The sequence below is a fragment of the Palaemon carinicauda genome, chromosome 9 (genome assembly GCF_036898095.1).
Source record: "Palaemon carinicauda isolate YSFRI2023 chromosome 9, ASM3689809v2, whole genome shotgun sequence".
Classification (NCBI taxonomy): Eukaryota; Metazoa; Arthropoda; class Malacostraca; order Decapoda; family Palaemonidae; genus Palaemon; species Palaemon carinicauda.
This window is the reverse complement of record NC_090733.1, coordinates 71,313,834-71,335,941: the sequence shown is the minus strand read 5'-3', so window position 1 is coordinate 71,335,941 and position 22,108 is coordinate 71,313,834. Positions and strand designations below refer to the sequence as shown.

The 22,108-nt window shown below is 34.6% G+C and overlaps 1 protein-coding gene across 1 annotated transcript in view; it reads right to left on the bottom strand.

The window, feature by feature from the left end:
* Positions 1-5,506: 5,506 nt before the first annotated feature.
* The window catches only part of LOC137646477 (sialate:O-sulfotransferase 1-like), a 66,918-nt gene continuing 50,316 nt past the window's right edge, over positions 5,507-22,108 (bottom strand). The window contains exons 5-7 of the mRNA XM_068379583.1: positions 7,326-7,446; positions 6,863-6,948; positions 5,507-5,929 (exon numbers count right to left, since the gene is read on the bottom strand). Of these exons, the coding sequence (XP_068235684.1) occupies positions 5,580-5,929; positions 6,863-6,948; positions 7,326-7,446 (557 nt within the window). The 3' untranslated portion in view covers positions 5,507-5,579. The remainder of the gene's footprint in view (positions 5,930-6,862; positions 6,949-7,325; positions 7,447-22,108) is intronic.

Sequence of the window (22,108 nt, the reverse complement as noted above, 5' to 3'; positions counted from 1 at the left end):
GTCATTATCAGAACAAACTTTATTGCTAGGACTTTTGTCTAGTGGCCAGGTGTAGATAGAGTTAATGAATTATTTGTAAGAAATTGTATGAATTGTGTTACGCAAAAGAACAATCCTCATTTTGCTCGACTGCGCCCATGGGAGTTACCCAGGTTTTTATGGCAAAGAGTGCACATAGATTTTGTAGGTCCTTTTTTAGTTAATTTATTTTTCATAGTTGTCAATGCGTACATTAAAGGCAAGTAGTAGTTTCCATGAAGACAACAATTTCTTTTGCAACTGTTAAAGATATAATGCAACTTTTTTCTAGACATGGTATTCCAGAAACAATTGTAACAGATAATGGTACACAGCTTACCTCACTAGACTTTCAAGAATTCTGTAATGTGAATGGTATCAAACATACATTTTCAGTAACGTATCATCCTTCCATGAATGGAGAAGCTGGAAGATTTGTTCAAACTTTTAAGCCTAACATGAAGTGTAGAAAAGCAAATACAAATATCATATTTTTTATGTATCAACGTTTCTATTGTATTATAGAACAACACCACACAACAAAACCGATGTGACAACATCAAATTTGTTGATGGGTAGGAGGAATAGGTGTAAGTTGGATTTGTTGTATCCGAGTTATATACAAAATGTTACCTATGCAACTATTTAGCTTGGCCTTACTTTCATATCCTGTTATGACTTAACGTTCACACTCAATTTCCCTATGATCCATTGGGTCATAGGTTTATTAATGTATATGTAAAAGAAATAGGAAATTTACATTATGATGCTCAAGTTGCTGGAAATATTGTAAAGTGTCATTTCATCAATTGCAGCCATCAAAAAAGAAAGCAGTAGATCGTGTGAATGTTAGAGATTTAAAATTTTCAGAAGTAGTTAGATCGAAGGAATCGAATATTAACCAAAATGCTCAAACATCAAATGTAGATTCAGAATCTATTCATGTACCAGTACAGGATGCAGTAGAGTACTTCCCAAAAGGATAGAGGGAAACACCTGAGCGATTAGATTTGTAAAGTTTTGCACAATGTCAAGTTTAGGAGGGGAGACTGTTATGTATTTTGTACTGTAATACCATATGCTCTATGTGTTTTATAAGTAATGTTGCACAGTATTGCGTTGATAGAGAATGTTTGAACGTTAATTAAAATCGAAGTAGCGTATATTATGAAGGATTCGATAACTTATTAGTTACCTCAAAGATAGGATATGATTCCTCTTACTTTTGTATAACACTAGGACCAAGCCTTTTAAGAGTAATGATTATTGATTATTTTTATATCTTTTAAACAAGAGTCACAAACCAGTCAGAGCAGAAGATTGTATGGCTTGCTAAGAACAGTAGCAGTAATGTAACTTAAGCAGATTAAACAAATTTTACCATACAAGCGTATCATTGAATCTGTGACGAAGGAGGGAGAAGGCTGTGAACTCAAAGGTAGATTGGAAACGACTGAGTTACATATTAAGGATCACTCTTCTTTATATACAAAACCTCAAGGCAACAGGCCATAACATGTTCGAGAGACAGACAATGTTCAGAGCAAAACAGCAGACATGAATTTTCATGTTCGTTTGAGTGCGAGGGAAGAGCGAAGATACAAGCATATTATATACTAAAGGAATTATGTACAATTGTGTGACACGCGGTTGGTACATGGCTCCCCCTCTAAAAATGACATACTGAACATGTTAAATAGGTGCCCTGAATCTGGAGAGGTCAGTGAGTGAGTGGCTGTAGAAGTCGTTGGTTGGGGTGCGAGCGAGTGCTGGATGATGGTTGGCTGTGTTGCCGCTCCGGCTCGTCACGGGGTAGGCGAGTGTGTCCTACGGCATTCATAGGCATGTGTGTCCTACGGCATTCATAGGCGAGTGTCCTACGGCATTCATAGGCGTGTCCTACGGCATTCATAGGCCTACGGCGTTCATAGGCGTGTATGTCCTACGGCATTCATAGGCGTGTCCTACGGCATTCATGTCAGCTTCGGTTGAAGTTGAATAGATGTCCTCTTCGTCACGAGAGGAGGCGTTGATGGAGGTTTGAAAGTCATGAAGTGGGTTCACATCACGAGGAGAGCCGTCTGCGGCAGGTTGCAGGCGAGTGATACTGGTCATTTTCCCGAGGGTGAGCGAAGCCCTTTGGTCCCCCAACGGTTGTTGAGAGAGCTGAAAAGGCGTTGCTATACGGGCGGCTGGCGACGGCGAGTACTGCTGCAGGTGTGCGTTGACGGCGTCATAGTAACGGTGAGAGGTGTAGGGGGGATGGGGAGGCGGGAGGAGCGAGTCACTCCGGGGTCACCAATGTGACGGGCCGAGAGAGGAGTTGTGAAATCAAAGGCAGATTGGAAACGACTGAGTTACCTATTAAGGATCACTCTTCTTTATATACAAAACCTCAAGGCAACAGGCCATAACATGTTCGAGAGACAGACAATGTTCAGAGCAAAACAGCAGACATGAATTTTCATGTTCGTTTGAGTGCGAGGGAAGAGCGAAGATACAAGCATATTATATACTAAAGGAATTATGTACAATTGTGTGACACGCGGTTGGTACAAATCCCACTAGGAGGAGTTGGCGAAGAAAGATGCAATAACCACAACTATAACAACCATTGCTTATTCCAGGTAAGTATGGCAGCAGTATGGTTACATTGATAACAAATGTAACATATATTTTTGGATGAAATTTTAGATGATGTGGACAGAATTCCAAACACCATCTTGCAAGATGTGCCAGGATCTGTTCAACATCTTTGGTCTGATAATGAAAAGTCAACCAAATCCGAATGCAAAACAAAGAAGAGCTCCAATTTGCTCTAATTTTGCTTTAACAACTACTGACCAAGCGGATTAAAAACCTAAAAGAATTAAGTCAATGGAAGATTGATTATTTGGCAAAGGACCCGTTAATACTTTTTTTTTTTTTTAGTTTTTCCTTGATGATACTTTGGCTAGTACAATGGTAATGCATTCACCTAACATTTGCAGGGCAGCAGATCGATCCCCACCTGGAACCATGAGTTTAAGATGTTTACTGGGGAGAACAGATAGTGGGTTGCCCAGGGCGCCAGCCACCCATTGAGATGCTACCGATAGAGAATTATGGGGTCCTTTGACTGGCCAAACAGTACTACATTGGATCCTTCTCTCTGGTTACGGTTCACTTTCCCTTTGCCTACACATATACCGAATAGTCTGGCCTATTCTTTACAGATTCTCCTCTGTCCTCATGAACCTGACAACACTGAGATTACCAAACAATTCTTCTTCACCCAAGGGGTTAACTGCTGCACTATAATTGTTCAGTGTCCACTTTACTTTTGGTAAGGGTAGAAGAGACTCTTTAGCTATGGTAAGCAGCTCTTCTAGGAGAAGGACACTCCAAAATCAGATCATTGTTCTCCAGTCTTGGGTAGGGCCATAGCCTCTGTACCATGGTCTTCCACTGTCTTTGGGTAGAGTTCTCTTGCTTGAGGGTACTCTCAGCACACTATTCTATCTTATTTCTGTTCTTCATGTTTTGTTAAAGTTTTTTAGAGTTCATATAAGAAATATTTATTTAAATGTTGGTACGGTTCTTAAAATATTTAATTTTTCCTTGTTTCCTTTCTTCGCTGGGCTATTTTCCTTGTTGGAGCCTCTGGGCTTATAACATCCTGCTTTTCCAACTAGGTTTGTAGCTCAGCAAGTAATAGTAATAATAATAATAATAATAATAATAGTTGGGCACCACAGTGAGGTGTTGGGCTTGCCTGGCTAGCGTTCTGGTGAACATCTATTCTGATGATACTGAAACCAGTCACGTTCACCTTTACCTTCAAGTAAAACATGCAAGGATTTTGTTGAACATTTTTTACTGAAAAAATAACATTATTTTATTTTGTCAACAAACTTTAAGAAATTTATTCGGCATGTTATTTTTTCTTAAGGTACCGCAGACTTCCTAGTGAATAAGATTACTGTAGTTTAGATGAAGATCTTGATACTAAAATTATTTGAAGATAAAAGTCAAGAAACAAATTTCAAAGCATTGAAAGTTGTTTACATTTTGTCAATAATGACAAATAGATATTACAAAAATGATAAGGAAATTAGAATTAGGCGTCTAGGTGATGATTTGAACCAGAATTTTAAGCAGTCTAGGATATTATCTAGGGAAGTTTAAATATATGAACAAATTGTAACATATCACTGAATCAATTTATTAGGAGTAAACCTATAGGATGCAAGTTAAGCAGTGGTTGTTCTGTTGTGGGTCAAAGTGTTTTTATCTATGGTCAGTGACCTTGAATACTTACAGGATCGTGAAATTTATTTCAATATTTTTTTTTTCAAGTCCTACAGATAAAAATCACAGGCAGAATATATTAAAAATAACATCCATATGTTCCAAAAGGACTGACATATCTCTACAAAATATCGTGTTTCCTTTCACTACAAATTTGAAGAATACAAGGAATAATTTTTTTTCTAAAAAGACATGACAGCACTGTTTTTATAATCGGAAGCAACCATGAATTTGTTGCTCTTGTCGAAAGAGCAAAACGATGGTTAAGCAGGAGTTGTAAGGATATACAGTTTATGTTTCTCATCTCTTATATCCCAACAAAACAGATATGTGGGAGGAGTTAACCACTTACATTAGCTAAGAGTATTTTATTTCCATTAGACCGTAGAAGTGGTATTTTAATTTATCGATAAGTTTCCTTGATATTGTAATGGTTATTTCATAGATTTTGTATTATTTTACAAATGGATATACTCTGACATTCTTGATTTCAGGAGGTCAGTGACAAGAGCTTATTTTCTAGGATCATCAGATTCTGATCCAATAAATTGTGGACGACCAAATGCATTTTCTGCTAAAGTATTCACAGACATTGTAACCTCTACTGATTGTCATTCCTGATTAGACCGAGGCAGGAAAAAAAATGTACATTTGACAAGGAAAAAATCTACAAAGCAATTTGTGAAATGCTATTTTGAGGAGTGTTTTAAAAAGATGGCATACAAAATAATATATTGCTCAGTTTTTTTTTCTATCTCATTTGTAAGATACTTCTGTAATTCATTTGGATTAAAAGACATAAAAATTAATCACCTCCTTCGAAAATAAGAATTGAATATACAGTATACCGTGCAAGCGATCAAAATTTCATAACATATTTGAAACCAAATAATGATGTTTAAAGAGCTATTTTTTTTTATATAAGAAATCTAAAAACCATTTGGAAACTAACGGGTTAAATGCAAACTAACATGACAAGTTTTTTCAGTTGTTTCTTTCATATTTTGATCAATAAAAAAAGCTTAAAGCTATATGTTAATTAACAAAATGTGTCCTGATGCATTTCTAGTATTTTGACAAAAAATCCTGGTTTTCATATCCATACTAGTTTTTCGGATTATTCTAATGTCCTATTTTTAGCTACTATATTAGGTTTCTAACAAGCGATTAATTCTTACAGTAGGTTTCTCATCTTCACATAAAGAATCCAGTTTTCATCATTTTTATTTGCTTACATCACCTAAAATATTTCCATAGGGGTGATCACATTTTCAAAGAAAGCCATATTTCTGGAAGTCGGGCATTGACGGAAATCCTCTTGAGCTAAGGAGGACATTTATTTCTTCAATGGTGCGGGTAAAGGCTTTCTTCTCCTCTAAGGTATAAGGCTGAACCTCTCTTTGGCCGCCCTTGGCAACGCCCTCCAAGTGCCTCGAGAGACAAAGAAGCCTGTCTTCGTCGGGTCGTAGTTCCAAGAATCGCAGTATTCCGCGAATCTCTCTCAAAGGATTTTCTCTCAGCAATTCGTAAAAGATCACGTAGAGTCTCTTGGTATTTTCCAAAGGGTAAATGTAAGTTGACCTCCATCTTTCGAGTTCATTTGCAACAAACTCATGAAACTCTAAGATAGGATAGATAACACATACAATTTTTAATGTATTGTGCTGTTTGCTCAGCCATATCTAAATTAGACTATGTAGCTTTACTTAGATTTATGAAAAACCTTGTTGTGGTGGATTTTTTGTTCTTGGATTAGGGTAACTTTACTAGCAAGTGTTGAAATAGCATTGGAAATGAAAAACTGTAAATAAAAATTTACATGGAAAACTTTTCTGTAATCATAGAATAATTCTCTTTATGTAAGTTTTCCATATTTATTTCATTTACAAATCATTTAAACAAACTTCTAATGAATGGCAATATGTACATGAAATCAAATTATTTATATATTATATATTTCTATATTTTCTTATTTTTATATTTTATATTTTTATATTTTTTACGATATGTAGGCTAATATATGACAAATGTCAAATAATTGTTAAAGCGCAAATCTATGGTAATAAAAGACGAATGAAACGATTACTTTGTGTTAGGCGAAAATAGATTTATAAAACAAACAACAAGAAAAATTCTGCTAAAAAGATAACTATTACAATGCGATAATGATAATTAGCTTATAGTAAAACATATTCTAGGAACAATGAAAATGAGTAAGACTGACTTGGTTTCTTCACCCTAATCTTTGTCATCTTGCCATGCAAAAAATCTTAGATCTAACACAAAAAATCCTAATCAGTATCCATGATTAATCTTAGTTTCATGCTAATTACCTTTCATTCCTTACTGCCTTTATGGTGATGGTAGGTTTTCCTGACATAAGTATTGGGGGTGAAATACTCGTAAGGATCATGAGTGAATTAATAACTTTATTAGGATTATTAAAGTAACTGATGTTTCCTAAAGTAATTCTTAACAGGTATACCTGATAACCTAAAGTACTCACCCATAAAACAAAGAGGTTTTTTTTTTTTTATAGTTTTTATATTCTCACCTTTAGTTGTGTAGGACGAATTAGAAACAGACGAAAACCAATTTGAATTTCCGCTGTCCACAAAGTTCCAATATGATATTATGGATCTGAAAGAAAGATAAAGCTTAAGAAAAAAAAGATTAGAGTTTTGTCCTTTGCATATGCCTTTTATGTTATTTTTCTTTTTATATTAACTGGAGATCTTTTTCATTTCTTTTGCAGCCAATACTCTCGAATCATATTATAAAAGAATTAAAAGAGTAATCTTTCCGAGAATGTCCAGTTTGTCGATTTATCTACATTTTATTTGTCTTTTCCGATCGTGTCTTAAGAGAGAAGACGATTAGAAAGGAACTTCGTAATCAGGCATTAACAAGGATACCAAAGAAAGAGTCGGCATCATGAGCTGATGAGAGCAGACTTCAAGCATAAAAAAAAGGAAAGAAAAAGAAAAAAAAAGAAGAAGATAAGCAGTGTAACTTACCTAGCAGGATTCCGCATGATAAGTAAAGTCCTTTTGTTGGATCCTTTTATGAACTTAACTTTATGCGTTTTAATGACGATCGTTCTATTTCGACTTATTGGATCATCTTCGCCCAGGTAACCTGTGGGTGACAGAAGTCATTATTTTTTCTTAAATTCGCCTTTTTAATTTCTATTGCCCTGCAGGATTCTCTTAATTTCATTTAGGCAATGATAAAAATGTCGCTGAAAATTTCACCAAAAAAAGTTGTAAAAATCTATATTTTGTTCACAAAAATTATTGTAATATAGAATTAATTCCTTTGTTTTATATTTCTAGAGTAACGAGCACACAGACAAACATATATACATATGCTTTATATGTATATTATATATACATACATATATATATATAGATTATATATATATATATATATATATATATATATATATATATATATATGTATATATATGTATATATATATATATATATATATATATATATATATATATATATACATACATACATATATATATATATATATATATATATATATATATATATATATATGCATACATACATATATATATATATATATATATATATATATATATATATATATATATATATATATATATATATATATATAGGCTATATTATAGATTAACGTAATTTTTTATTTGATTTCTATCAGCCTTGTTTCTACATTTATTTGTTTTATGTAAAATTAGTGTAAAAATTCTAGTTTATAAGGCTGTATTTGTAAATTTAAAGTTTTTCTGCTTTAACCTCTTCCCCGCTCATTTTATAATTTATACATGTCTAGTTTAACGCTTTGTTTTCTTTACTGTATTTACCGAGTCCTTGGATGGAAAGGGACACCGGAATTTACCAGTGAGGAACTCGTTTGCTAAAGTGACAGTCGTAGCTCCAGGTTTCCAAGGCACACTTCAGCAGCTGGCTTGTGGGGCTTTTACGAGGATTGCAACACCAACATTCAACGTCTTTTAGCAAGTACATTTCTACCACCTGCGGTGTTTTGCCGTTCCTGTGTTTTCTCTTCTGTGTCCACAGGGCCAACGCAGAGATTCCGGCCTTGAGGTGGACCCAGGAGTGACAGCCCCGTTGACACATCCTCGCCATGGTCAGCTGCAGGAGCCTTGGAGCTGGTTGGAGTCATGTAGGGAGACAGCTGCTAGGTAGGAGCCATCATTAATCTTTTTGTTTGATTGGAACTCCATTTCCGCCCTTTTATGAGGGATGCTACAGAGCTGTACTCCCTACAGTGGTAGTGTGCCTGTGGAGCCGCTACCTTATTTGGAGCTGTGGGTGTTGTTCTTCTCCAGCCTCAAAGAGTGTGAGAACATTTATACATCTAGTGTTTTTTTTAGTTTTTAAGTTTTTTCATTTAACTCTCTCTCCTTGAGAGTGTGTTGTTTCCCCATTGGGATGTTTAATTATCTCGTTGAGAGTGTGTTGTTTCCCCATTGGGGTGTTTATTTATTTGCCTCTCTCTCGTTGAGAGTGTGTTGTTTCCGCATTGTGGAGTGTTGTTAATCAACAATAATTTAAGTGTTAATTGATAATTATTAGTTGTCAAGTGTTAATTATCAATTGTTATTTGTTTAGTGTTAGGTTGTTAAATTGTTAGGTAGTTACAACGTTGCCTTTTATAAAAATTGTTGTTAATTAATATTGTTAAGTTTTCCCAAGTGTTTTGTTACCACTGACCAATTTTATGACGGATATAAATACTACCACTGTCCTCCCTATTCGTGCAATAAGAACTTGCACCACCACCCGACAAGGGTCGTGACCTACATATATATATATATATATATATATATATATATATATATATATATATATATATATATATATATATATATATATATATATATATATATATATAATCTATCTATCTATATATATATACATTATATATATTATATGTATACATTATATATATATATATATATATATATAGCCACTGAAAAAAGAAAAGACTTAATTGGAGATAGTACATTCGTCGAATAGGGATATGAACAGACTCAACAATGAGAATGCATAATAGAAAGACATCGTATTTATACAAGGAAAGGGGGATCTCAGAAAAGTCAGAGTTTAGATAAAAGAATACCACGGGATTAACGAAAAATAGACCAGGGCTTATATTCAAATTTTGACCTTTGGAACAGGAGATTAAATAGGATTCAACAATATTCCTTTGGGCATAGGCATTTACTTGGTTTATTTTACTAGTCTTTGGTCATCCAATTTTATGACTAGATCCTAACCAGTGGGAGGCCAAGGCCTTATTAAGAGAACCCCTATTGACGGCCACCTTATGCTTTTTTAATCTGACTGAAATACCTTTGAATGTTTGGCCGATATAGAATAAGTTACAATCTGAACAAGTAATGATATCATTTCCAGAACTATTCTTCATCAATATGTTTTTTAAGGTACAATTATATTCAACCACTACCCTAATATCTAGTTTTTTTCGATAAGGGTATGGGATCAAAAAAAAAATCCTGAAATTGCAAAGTGTATTTTTTATTGTTTCCTTTTTCTCTAACTGGAGGCAATGAAATGTTTTCTTAGCCTTATTCATACAGTTTTCTAGAACATACTTGGGATATCGAAGATTAGTAGAAATTTCTTAAATTTTAGGGAACTCATCATCTATGTACTTGGGGCTACATGTTCTAAGTGTCCTAAGGTACATGGAGGAAAAATCAGAACTCTATGTTTTTGGAGTAGCCAGAGCAACATAAGAAAAGTTATTGGTAGGCTTTCTATATATGGAAAACTTAAATTCTTCTGCTTGTCTATCTATCAAAACGTCTAAAATGGAATACCGTTATTTTCTCAATTTTCCATACATAAAAAGAGTTATAACAAACTAATACGAAAAGGATGATGTTAAAACTAAAATAAACCAAGGTAACCAAAGGTACATGTCATATTAGATTACAGAAAAAAGACAACTAAATCCCATCACAGCACAAGTGTGGACTCTATTCATTAAAGTTATTTACGAGAGCATTTCAGATAAAGGGTTATTCACATTGATTGCCTGAACTTCTAAAAAAACACAATCTAAATATATATATATATATATATATATGTATACATTTATATATATATATATGTATATATTTATATATATATATATATATATATGTATATTTGTATATATATATATATATATATATTTACACACAAACACACACACACACACACATATATATATATATATATATATCTATATATATATGTACAGTATGTGTGTGTGTATATATATTAATATATATATGTATATATATATATATATATATACATATATATGTATATATATATATATATATATAAATATATGTATATATATAATAATGTATATATATATATATATATATATGTATATATATACATATATATATATATGTATATATATACATATATATATATATATATATATGTATATATATACATATATATATATATATGTATATATATACATATATATATATATATATATACATATATATATATATATATATATAAATATATATATATATATATATACATATATATATATATATACATATATATATATATATATATTTACATATAAATATATCTATATATATGCTGTATATATATATATATATATATTTACATATAAATATATTTATATATATGCTGTATATATATATATATATATACATATATATATATATATATATACATATATATATATATATATATACATATATATATATATATATACACACATATATACATATATATATATATATATGTATATATAAATATATATATATATATATATACACATATAAATATATTTATAAATATGCTGTATATATATATATATATATATACACATATATATATGTGTGTGTGTGTATGTATACATATATTTAAATTTGTGTCACTTCGCTTCTAATCTCAGTGCATCCATGATTTTAATTTCAGAACATTCTAAAGCCTTCTAGATTTCCTCTTTCATAATATATTTTATGGGTGTCATATTATTTGTAATCACTCCCATTATATTTGCTTGCGTTGTAGAAGATTTTTTAAAATCCTAATTTATTTATGTACCTGATAAATCTATGACTGAGCTATTACATATAAACATTTTAAGGAAAATAGTAATAAATGTTAATACTACTATTACTACTCATGTCACCATAATTATTTTGAGCTCTCATATGTTATAATCCTCCCTTTAACAGAGATATTCCTAGAATCTTATTCCAAACTTGGGTATTGATGAAAAGGCTAAGTATTTTTTTTCCGAACTGAAGTATACAGAATATGCATTTTTATAAACTTCTACTAAGTTTGTTTGTACACATTTTCTCTACCTTTCACATAATATCTCTTGTGTTTCACAACACGGTCATACACTGCAATAGAATTTTCCTTTTATTTTATATCTTGCTCTACATCTTACTATTAATCCAAACTAGTTAAGCCTGTATTTTCCTGAATCCTTTTTCTTAGTATTTGTGAGCTTCCTGTCCTCTACATAAGGTATATAAATTCTCTGTACGTTGAAATAAAGTCAGTTTCATTCAAATCCCCTCTCAGTTATCCAATAACAGCGGCTCGCACTTTAGTGACAACTGGACTATCCAGCTCCCTCCCGCCTTTCCCGTCACAGCTGTGTGTTACTGTTGGCTGATGACATAATCGGACCTTAACACTCTCATCAACGCCACACCTTTGAAGTTGCTGCTCCTCGCCAGCCGAGAAGCGTTTACCTTTCAGCATGCCAAAATCGACTTTCGCTTCAAGAGGTTGACTCACTGAAGCTATACACGAGACTATGTCCTCGCAGCAAACTCAGAGAACACGTTCCCAGAAATCTCTGACTAGCTTTGCAAACAAGGGGATACCTCAATAGCATTTGATGCCTCAAAACATACCTCCAAGAGCAGAACTCACCATTGCGAGCTGCCCATATAGCAAAGCTTTTTCAGGTCTCTCAACAACCGTTGTAGGACCAAAAGTCTTTGCTAGCCTTTAAGGAAAATGACTAGTATCGCTCAACAGCAAACTGCTGAAAATGTTTTTCCGTGTAAGGTGAATATAATTCATGGCCTCTAGGTACAGTGCCTACCAGAACCTATACGCGCTGCCATCCCCGCTGTCAATTTTTTACCAATGAAGGACTTGATGACCAAAGTTTATGCCCTTATAGAGAGCTACTTCACCACCTTTAAGACCTCCATTAATGCCTCCACTTCTGGCGAATAAGATAACCATTCAACATCTAACGAAGCTGAATTGAATACAGTAAGACAAAGATGCCCACCCCATGACGTGCCAGAGTGGCGACAATACTGCCCCTAACCCACTCTACCACCCTTCGCTCATGCCCCAACCAACGACTCTCTAGCTACTTACGGACGCCCATCGGCCACAGTTATGCCACTAACACTTCATATTCGGGGCTGCTGCTCAGAAATATGCATACAGTTATCAGTGGCCATAAAACATTTATGTAGGGCATCAATTGTCGCGGTGGACTCCCCTGTCACCAACCTTTTCTTTTAACATGATGCATGTTAGGGCATGCAATTTTTGGTAGACACTGGTGCTTGTCATTCTGTTCTGCAGAGGCCAATCTCCAGGACACAACATGGTCTTTCATAGTCTGCCTATGACCGACTGGTAGCTGCCATCGGATCTGGGATACCCACCCACAGTTATAAAAACTCTCTCATTATCGTTTGGAAGTGCCAAATATAATTGGAAGTTTCTCATTGCTGACGTTACATTACCAATCCTCAATGCTGATTTCCTCTCACATTTTCACCTCCTGGTTGATGTAGCTCACAAAGAATTGTCAGCACTGACTCTTACTCCTCGACACCTCTTCATCCCGCCCCTCCAACCTCACTCTCTACATCAACACACCAACGGATACCTATGCCCACCTCCTAACTTTGTACCCTGAAGTTTTTCGTAAAGAAGTTTATCCCCATATAAAGATGACGGGGGCCCAAGAGTTCGCCAGATTCAGGCGTCTGGCAACATGTTTTGACGAGCACTAAAAAGAAATTCATCAAAATGGAAGAAATGGGCCTTTGCCAAAAGGCCTCAAGCTCAGGCTTGACACCCTTACACATTGTCTTGAAGACAGATGGTTCCCTGCATCTGTATGGGGGTTACAGGTGCCTGAACATGAAAACAGAACTGGATCTCTACCCCTCAAAAATATTACTGACGTGACCCCCAACTTGCACATATGAAAAGTTTTCTCTATGCTCAACATCCTAAAGAAGTATTATCCGGTGTCCATGAATCAGGAAGACATTCCAAGACCGTCATCACAACCACCTTCGGTACATGAACGTTCAATTACTCCTGTTTTGGTCTTCACAATGATGGGCAATGTTTCAATGCCTTATGAATAGCATCTCATGGAACCTCCACATCTGTGCATGTTACCTGAATGACATATTTGGGTTCTCTCTCTCTCCAAAAAGGAACTCCTCCATCACCTACACATTGCGCTGAACCCCCTACAACAGAACAGCCTTGTAGTTCGGTACGAGAAGTGTACCTTTGGCACCAAGGAAGTATCGTTCTTAGGGCAAATTCATCACTCTTGAAGAAGTCCACCCCTTACCTGAGAAAGTAGCAGCCGTTCAGAACTTCCCCATGCCCTCAACCGTCAAAGCACTGCAATAATCTAACTATTATCACCATTACCTGCCAGCCATCGTTGTCACTCTTGCCCCCCTTTATGCCTCCCTCCAGAGGAAGCCAAAAGACCTGAAGTTGAATATTATGAAGTTCCCTTCCTTTACTTCTTTCTAGTTCTGAATTAATTTTAACTTTTATCCAAGTCTCCATCTGTAGACAGATTGGGAGAGTGACATTTTCATCTTCAAGTTACTGGTTATCTTCCTAAATTACTACAGAATCTGATTGGGTTGTTTGTATCATTACAGTGCTTTGGGGTAAACTTTTCTTCAATAGGATTATTTGAGGTCTCCTGATCACACCATTCATATCAATTTCGCAACTCCGTCGATTACGTTGTTTTGTTTCTTTTAATAGTCCCTTCCAGGGTAGCATCAGTTTTTTTTTTTTTTTTTATTATTATTGTTACACTACAAAAGTACTACTTCAACACCCTCCTCCATCTTCTGGTCCTTGGCCTTCGAATTGTAATAATGATGAGCAACTTTCTTCAATACTTCCATTGCCATTGCAAGAGTACCTTGCAGTTATTCATGGATATCAATCACATGTTCATAGGAAATCCTTGTTTTATCTTTAACCACAGTGTCTTTCCACAGATCTCTCAACAATATTTATGGTCTTCTCACAATATGACCAAACACCAGTTCAAAGGGTGAAAATTTCGTACTCTATGTTGGTGCGTCTGTATATGCAAACACGAAAGGGGCAAGATAACGATGTCATTCCTTACGTTGCTCTACACACCTCTTCTTTAATGTTCCGTTGAATCGTTCTACCAGCCCATATTACATGATATGAGAAGAAGTGTTGTTAATCCACCTCAAAGGTAACGCTACATTTTTCCTTTATCATATGTAAGGTAAACCTGACTCCACGGTCAGAAACTATCCCACTAAAAATTTCCAAATGGGCTTCTACAACATTTTCAGTAACACTTCCTGACTAAACCTTTGTTACAGGGTATCTAGTGTATAATCCACCTCTGTTAGGATATATCGGGATCTGTTTGATGATTGAAATTCTATTGGGTCAATACGATCCAGTTACACTGCTAATATACTTTACTTACTTTAAGGGCTGCTTTTCTGGTCCTTTGCAACAGGGGATCCCTACTCTCAAGACCTTCACAGTCATTTTATCATGTTTGTTTTAAAGCATTCAAAATTTTACACCACGTTTTCACTTTTTATTGTCAAATCAACATTATCAAAGCATTTATTGAACAAGAAAGTCTTTAGTTTCCTCCTGAAAGCCGTAATATATTAGTCTTTCGAATGTTTAGTGGGAGCTTATTGTATAGTCTAGGGGCCGCATATTCAAAGGTCCTAGAGCTTGTAGTAGGCATTTATCTAGTTTCCAATAATTTGAAACGATCTTTAACTATTCTCGTCCAGTTCTGGTATCTTGATGGGTTATCGTAGACATTTTAAACTCAAAGTAAAGTAGTGATGCTTTCTCGGAGTGGGACCCTTTTTATCAGTCTTGCTCTTGTGTTTATAATGTTTTTTAATTTCTTAAGTAGTTGTACTTTTGGTAAACTGTATTAGATGGAGTTATAGTAATCATTCCTGATAATAACACAGTTTATCACAAGTTTCTATTATAGAATGTTCATCCAGGTACTTTTTTATAAAAGCAGTTTCTAAGATGATAACCAGCAGTTTTTATTACATTATTCATTTGGACACTGAAAGACAAATTACAGTCAAGAGATACGCCAAGATCATGAACTTTACTAGATATCAGGACAGAGTTGTTATTTATGATTTTTTTTTAGGAAAATCCAAGTTTCTTACGCTCTTTTTCTTTCCAACCACCATTAATATTAGTTGTTTGATTATCATCCATTCCCTAACACTGGTAAGAGTTGGGTTTAGAGTTTCAGTAGTGTCATGTATATCATTCATAGAGAAGTAAAATTTTTTATCATTAGCAAATAGTTTGAACTTCACTACATACCCTCGTAGTATTTTCGAAAGAGCAATAGTATAGATACAGAATAAGAATGGGCCCAGTACACTACCTTGAGGTACCCCTCTCTTTAAAGGTTCATATGATGGATAAGAGTTTCCAATATGCACACAGTAATTTCTGTCAACCAAGTAGTCTTTCAGGTATTCACAAGATTGATATTCAATATAGATGGACTGCAGATGAGTTAGTAGCAGTTCAAGCACAACTGTATATACACATACTAATGTCAAGTAATATTAAAATACATCTATTTTAATCCATCATTTCGAGCATATCATTTACAAAAGAACAGATAGCTGTCTCCGTAGAGTATAATTTTATGTAAGTAGACTAATTATCTGGCAAAGCTTCAATTTCTTCTAAGTGACTGATTGATTGTTCAAGAATTACGTATTTAAGCACTTTTGAAAGAAAGGATAGATTCGAAATATGTTTATACGGGCCTAATTCCTGATAATCTAGAGCAATTTCTCAGAGCCAGTGTAACCATAGCCATTTCCTCAGATTTGGGAAACTTACACTCATTGATGCTTGTATTTGCTGCTCTCGTAATTTATCAACTAGACTATAAAAGTTTCCTTCTCCAGTTTCTTTAGATATTGGCATTGGCTCGGTCACACAGTTTTTTTTTTTTTTGCTTTCTTAATCCTGGTGACATCGTCTTGTGCTATATTATTGCATCCCGTTAATTTTGTAAGTGTATTTTAGTGTAGTATTAATCTGATGTTGAATATTTATAAAAAACTTGGTTATATTTTCTATTTGGTTTTTGAAGAATAATAGAAAATTATTTGCTAGTTCCTGGTCACTCTACCCCTCTGGTAGTCTTTTTTTCATTTACATTTCCCATTATACCATTTAAGAGACAATATAACTTATTTATGTCGGTTGCTGCTTCACAGGTATTTCTTATAAAGTATTCGCCATTTTTCTTTCTCAGTAGGTAATTATATGGGGAAATTGCAATTTTTGTATTCTACTCGTGTTATCTCAGTTTTTAACCAATTCCACTTTCTTTCTTTACGTAGTTTTCCCTCTTTTTCTCTAGAGTTTCTTTATCAAGCGAAGGATATTGGTCTTTAACAAGTAGAGTATTTTCCATCAGTGGACACATAGTATCATATTCACTTTTACCCACCCTATAATGTATGGTCATAAGGCAGCCAACACACATAGCGCCCTACAAACGTTGGTTATCATGCTTGCAGGGAATAGTGATAGATCATTTATTTTCTTTGTAACTTGTTCAATTAATACAAAAGGAGAGAAGTATGATTTATGTTTAAGGTTTATCTTCTTGATCACTGCGTGTTTCTGTAAAGGTAGTCTAAACGTAATAAGTTTGTGCACTGGAGGTATAGTGCACTTCTCTTCTACATTTATATCAGATACAATTTTATTCATTCTATCACTTAAAACTAGGTTCAATGTATGCCCAGTCAAAGTAGTTGCACAGTCAACATTATTCACCAATTGATAAGATTCCAATAACTCACTAAATGCTGAAGAATCAAGACTTCATACGTTATCCATGCAAAGATTGAAGTCTCCCTCATCATCATCTCCTCCTACGTCTACTGACGCAAAGGGCCTCGGTTACATTTTGCAAGTCATTTCTATCTTGAGCTTTTAATTCAATACTTCTCCATTCATCATCTCCAACTTCACGCTTCATAGTCCTTAGCTATGTAGGCCTGGGTCTTCCAACTCTTCTAGTCCCTTGAGGAGCCCAGCTGAACGTTTGGTGAACTAATTTCTCTTGGGGAGTGCGAAGAACATGCCCAAACCATCTCCATCTACCCCTCATCATGATCTCATCCACATATAACACTCGAGTAATCTCTCTTATAGTTTCATTTCTAATCCTGTCGGATACCAAAAAACTTTAAATCAATCAATCTATCTAATCCTGTCCTGACATTTAACTCCCAATACCCTTTTTAGGGCTTTGTTCTCAAAGTTACCAAATGTATTGGAGATTGTTTCATTATCTTACCATGACTCATGTGCATACAGTACCATCAATCTCACTAAACTGATTTATTGTCTGATTTTTATATGTAATTTCAGGCGATTTAATTTCCAAATTTTACCTAATACAGGGTCTTTAGAATTAGAGTTTAATGAAAAATTGAAAAAAGCCAATCAGACAATGAAGTCTCCACAAATAACTAAATCATTATTTCCATGATGATCATCCAATTACACTGAATTCTTCAAAGAAGATACTAGTTTGTTCTCGGAGGTCTATAAACTGTTCCTTTGGATTTTTTTTTTTTTTTTGCACAAAGTTTATTTCTATACATTCAAACCTTGCTACACTAGTTCATTTTAACAACTTGAAATTTGAGTAACCGTTATGAATGAAGAGTCCGACTCCACCACCAGACCTGACCTCTCTCAGAATATGAAAGTGTGTGTGTGTGTGCGCGCGCGCGTGTGTGTGCGTGGGGGGGGGGGGGGTTATGCGTCATTTCAGCGATCATAGCATTGTCTTACTTATTTAGTCATGTTTCAGATAATGCTAGTATGTCCAAATATTTCATATATATGCATATATATATATATATATATATATATATATATATATATATATATATATATATATATATATATATTCTAAAATTTTAATAGTTTTATCATCAGATTACATATTTACATAGCCACAGTTTATGACATCCTTAGTATCAAAGGGCAGTATTTTCTGTTACTCTTTTCAGTTCCAGACCACAAAATTTGTAATTTTAGGTTTTAGTTTTCAAATTTTCCTCGTCTCGGTGTCGGGAACCATGGTTTGAATCTTGCTTGCTGATGCCTCTGCGATTTTTTCGTCCGTAAAGCTTACAACATTTTTATTTTAAGTAGCCCTAGTATTAAAAATTGGAATGTTTTTAAGTGCATGTTGGACATTATAGTTTTTGAAGGGGGGGGGGGGGAGCTGTTATTTTAGTTGATGATTTGGTCGATTTAATTACTATTAGATTTTTCCTTAACTTTGTTAGCACATGTCAGTGTTTGGAGTGCTGAGTTAATTGATTCCATATTCATTGATAGATTATCAACTTTTACAGTGTGATCAGTGTCCACGGTGAATTCCACAATTCGGTGTTCCAATTCAGCGATTTTCCCTTCATGTCCGTTTATATAAATGTCTTTCATTTTCAATTCCTCTTGGCCATAATGGCCTCATCTACACAGAGTGGACAAATCCATTTCAAGTTTGTTACGTCCTCATCACTGATGTTTGTCTCTATACTATAAACACACACTTCTTATCTACTTTTTATCTACTTTTTTCCGTCTCCCCTCGAAAATCCACACATGGGGCAACCAGCTATGGTGTACATTTACTCTTCACTCCTTTATTAATGGTATCATTCCCAATGTCACTTGAGTGAGTCTTCCCTTTTTACAGTTATCTCTTCTGTTACACCAGGACAATGAAACACTTCTAAGGTTCTTCCACGAGTATTACAAATGCCAAGATTTCCTCCCATCACACCTGCATAGGCTAAAACCATCACAGTTTCACAACCCATTTTTGAGTACAATCACTCGATGCCTCTCACTGCCTCCTACTAGTGATCTCCTATAGAGATTTCCACTTTCTACAATAAATTGAGAAACCTCTTTGTGCTTCTTATGAATAAACAGTAAGCACTTATCTTGCAACCGCATACTTCCTTACGTCTTTTAAGGATTCATCTTCCTTCGGAAGATTACTGGATTCTTCATCTGTACACATTTGGTTGAGTTCAGATACTTTGAGTTTTAGCAGTGCCTAGCTCTTCTTTACTTTATTTGAGGTTAATAAAACACAACACACTTATTATTTTCTGCTTTAAACCCTCGGAAGAACCACGGATATCGCCAAGGATAAGGTCAAACAGTGTGGTATCAAGGCATAAGACTGTTAATCATCCTATAAAGTACGGGGTATTAATTTCAATCTTAGCTTATGGGTGAAAATATACCATAAAATTTTCCATTACAACATTCATGATATTGCCGGTTAATTTCTCAACAGACACAAAGTCCTTCTTTACCTGCATGGCTATACTAGCGCCATCACTCATTGTTAGTACTTGATGGCCCTTTACTCCATTGCTGTTTTGGGTCTACTGTTATCTGCTGAAAATTTACTACCACAAAACACCTTGAATCCCTTACCATATTTTTACAATCTTCTATCCATCGGTATTCATCAAATCTGCTAGATTTGCTTCGACAGGGAAAGCAGCCATTTCGGACTCTATTTTCATTACTTCCAAGGTAACAGCAGTAGCTGCAGCTCTTGCCGGAGGTTTCGTCTTTCTAGCATCATTTCCTATGGAATAGCACTCAGCTGCTTTGTACTTAGGGTTTTGCATAGGGAACATATTAGTTTAGCAGGTATATACTCAAGTCTGTTAGAATTCCTACTTTAAGCTGGTGAAGGTGTTTTAACATGATCAATAAATTACACATGATTAAATTCATTACTGACACACCTTTTATTGCATGTAGGACTATGGCCCTCAAAATACAAGTCTATCAATTGAACAACTTCAGCTAAGGATTTTACTTTCTTCTCTTAAAAAAAAAAAGAAAAAAAAAAAAACCTTAGTTGGTGGTCGCATGTAGTATAAAAATTGTTCATGAAGCAATAGATATTCTAAATAACTTACCACAACTGCACACTCGTTCATTTCCAGCATATATTTAAGCAACTTTTTCATATAGGTGCTTGTTGAGTGGCATCAACTATGTGAAGTCTACAACTACGAAAATTACTTCGGAGTCCTTCTGTTCTGCATTGAAATAACTTTAACAATCCAATTTGATGATATATACATAGTGATTTCTCTGCAGTAACGATGCTAAACCTTTCCTCCAAAGTTCAGCTTTCCATCCTGTTGCCTCTTGCATGGACTGAAAACCTTTGTAGATCAGCGTCCAGGTCGTGATTATTTTCTTTAAACCCTGGAAGCTTAGAGAGATGTAGCCTACTCTAGTTTCAGAAAACGATGTTTGTTTCAGACGTCTGTTTCTGTTTCTGTGTCTCCAGTTCCAGCTCCATCTACAACTTTTTAAAGCCTTGTTCTGCTGCTCTTTCATCTCTCAATCTTTTACTTTCTCTTTCTCTCTTTGGTATGCTAATGTTACTTCTTTTACCTCCGGCTTTTCTTTTTCTTTTTCTCATCTGTCTTCTTTATATGCCGTTTCTTTTCTCTCTGTTCTACGTTTTCCTTCTCTGCTGTCGTTCCCCATTTATAAGATAAAACATAATTTCGGAAGCAAGACTCATTTCAAATAACGTCCCTCTCCTTCTTATCTCAACGTAAGCCTGATTTTTGTTTCTAGAATCCTCCGGCGCATTTTATAATTTCCACATTGTCATATATTCTGCTGCTCCATAGTAATTCAACTCCTTCTCATCAGATCAGCAAGTGGTGCAATAGATTCATTAAAAATCACATTTTACAGTCACGTTTGTAAGTGGTGGTATTGTGTACTTTAATTTTCGGACAAACTGACAATGTAAAAAAAAGAAAAAAAAAAAAAAAAAAACATCTGGCAACTACAGCAGCACAGGCTGCTTGCAAATTCCCGTGTTTTATTCTTGGCATGAACCTACTTGACTTACATTTGAAAATTATTAAAGAAAATATATCGTTATTTCAGGTAATCATAAAGAATAAAAGGGATAGAAACACGACAATTCACTTCGGCAATGGTCTGGTTATCCAGCTCTCGAGTAGTCCATCAGGATTGTCCAAATTACATTTAATTTAGGACTAAATTCCATGGAGAAGATATTATTTTTATGCATTTCTATTATGACTCTTCGTATAACTATTGAAGTTTTCCATCATTCAGCTGTAGAATCTATTTGATATTGCCCATGATATGAGCCCAAGCGCGAATCCAGCAAGTAAAAAAAAAAAAAAAAAAAAAAAAAAAAAAAAAAAAAAAAAAAGGGGGAGGGGGGTGGGGGGAGTTGTCAGAAAACCTAACAAAAGCAGCTAGGGGTCCGGAAGCTGACGCAATTTTAAGCTATTTAGAGCGATTTTTCATGTATCTGAAACTCTTTTCTCCTT